Below are 2,328 nucleotides of genomic sequence, written 5' to 3'. Positions count from 1 at the left end.
CCACCTTGGGTGTATGTGGCTGGCCCCTTAGCCGCTTGAGCCACAGGCACCGAGCCCCAAAGTTAGTTTCTAAGAATCCTTTTACTTCTAGGATCCAAAATTTTATTATCAATATTTAAAATTTTTGGCTGGGCACAGTGGCTCATGCTTGTACTCTTAGCACTCTAGGAGGCCAAGGTGGGTGGATTGCTTGAGCTCATGAGTTCAAGACCAGCCTGAGCAAAAAGCAAGACCCTATCTCTACTAAAAGTAGAAAAAAGCTGAGACAAGAGGATTGTCTGAGCCCAAGAGTTGAAGGTCACTCTGAGCTGTGACACCACGGCACTCTACCCAGGGTGACAGCTTGAAACTCTGTCTCAAAAAGAAAAGAAATTTAAACTTGTTTTTACCTTGAGGATTATGCATTTAAAAAAACTCCTCTAATATAGTTTGGGGGTTTCAAAGAGGAACAGAGATAAGACACATGTTGTAAGTCCACAATCTTTTTTTCACTTTTAGGCTAGTCCAGTGAAGCAGTGGGCGTGGAGGAAGAACAAAGGAATCCGAACTGGTTGTGATCAGTTACAAACACCACTGCACTCCACCCAGCCCAGTCTATAGTCTTCAGGTGGAGGTCTAAACTAAGACTTGAAGTATGAACAGATACATCTGCCAGGCAGGGTGAATAATGAACAAAAGCAAAGTATACAAACAAGCTGGACTGTTTAAGGTAATTCAGTAAAGCTGTGTGACTAAGCAGATGCACTGTATAGGTAGCTCTAAGAGCTCAAGCTAATTCAGAGCAGAAGAAATTTACAGGCCAAACTAAAACTTAAAACAGTTACTAATGCTAAGCTTTAGCTATAAAACATTTACCTAACTATGTCAAGAACACCAGGATACAAAGACAGTTATTTCATGAAGGGATATTCCTTAGTATATATAGTATATGTAGGATATATATCCCTTATATATATATATATATATAAGGGATAGTTCTTAGTAAAATATGTTTAAGAAACATTAAACAAATTAAAACACATTTATTTCCTACAGATTATTACTAAGCATTTAATATAGTAAAATAAATTGTCATTTTCAAGAAAGGCAGTTTGGATGTCTCCCAAAGCTGTGTGACCATGGGAAGATGGTGATGGACGGTTTCCCCACCTGACTCCTTACCTTGCTGCCTGGTGTCCTGCTGGGGGAGCTACAAACATTCTCCAGGAGCCCCAGACTGCCTTGCGCATCAGTGTAAGATATTTGCCTGCGAGTAGGATGCCAGGCCAGGCCACAAATTGCATAACCTTTCTCATGCTTCACTCTAAAAATTAAAAAGTCGGTTCTTAAAATACTGTCAAGAAAAATACAAAGTGTATATTCCTTTAGGTAAATTTTTATTAGAAAAGGTTAAATGACTTTTGACAATCTAATAGCCATGTATTTTTATTCCGACAATCTAATAATTGCAAATTTAAAATGTTTCATAGTAAAATGAGAAAAACCTAATAAAAACAAGCAAAGATGAGACAAAAGATATACTGAAACATACCTTTCCATGCAGTCTTTGGTTTCAATATTCCATACTAAAATTAAGCCATTAATACTACCTGCAGCTAAATATTGCCCACAGGGAGACCAGGTAACTATATTGAGGGTCTAAAAGAAAAACAATTAACAAATAATAATTTGGCATAATTTGAAATGAAATATTTCTTTTATTACCAAATTCAAATTTTTATGTCCTTATTTTACGGTATTTCTAATTACATGATACACAAATGACAAGACAAAGTTAAACTCTTAGCTTTGAACTTACTTTTTCTAATAATATTTAAGTATCACTGGCACCTATTTCTTTGTTTATTATAAGAATATTATACTGGCACAATTTTTTTTTTCTTTTTGGTGACAGGGTCTCACTCTGTTGTCAGGCTACAGTGTAGTGGTATAATCAGAGCTCACTGCAACCTCAAACTCCTGGGCTCAGGCTCAACTGATCCTCCTGCCACAGCCTCCTGAGTAGCTGGGACTACAGACACAAATTGCTAAGCACAGCTAACTTTTAAATGTTCTGTAGAGATAGTGTCTCACTATATTGCTAAGGCTGATCTTGAACTCGTAGTCTCAAGTGATGCTCCTGTCCTCCCAAAATGCAGGATTATAGGTGTTAAGCACTGCACTTGACCCTGGCACAATTTTAAAAGCAAAATCTAACAGACTTTATTAACCAAGGAAGAAAGCCAATACAGGCTCAGCGCCTATAGCTCAACCGGCTAAGGCGCCAGCCACGTACACCTAAGGTGGCGGGTTCAAATCCCCAGCCCGGACCCGCCAAACAACAATGAT

At 38.2% G+C, this 2,328-nt stretch overlaps 1 protein-coding gene across 2 annotated transcripts in view; it reads right to left on the bottom strand.

Moving 5' to 3' along the window:
- WDHD1 (WD repeat and HMG-box DNA binding protein 1) overlaps positions 1 to 2,328 on the bottom strand; it is a 62,160-nt gene that overhangs the window by 43,111 nt on the left and 16,721 nt on the right. For both annotated transcript variants that reach the window (XM_023514517.1, XM_023514518.1), the window contains exons 8-9: positions 1,532 to 1,638; positions 1,162 to 1,303 (exon numbers count right to left, since the gene is read on the bottom strand). In XM_023514517.1, the coding sequence (XP_023370285.1) occupies positions 1,162 to 1,303; positions 1,532 to 1,638 (249 nt within the window). The remainder of the gene's footprint in view (positions 1 to 1,161; positions 1,304 to 1,531; positions 1,639 to 2,328) is intronic.

This window comes from Otolemur garnettii, unplaced genomic scaffold (assembly GCF_000181295.1).
Source record: "Otolemur garnettii isolate 467f Iridium unplaced genomic scaffold, OtoGar3 scaffold00054, whole genome shotgun sequence".
NCBI classification, from domain to species: Eukaryota; Metazoa; Chordata; class Mammalia; order Primates; family Galagidae; genus Otolemur; species Otolemur garnettii.
The sequence above is the reverse complement of the archived record's forward strand: the minus strand, read 5'-3'. Positions and strand labels throughout refer to the sequence as shown.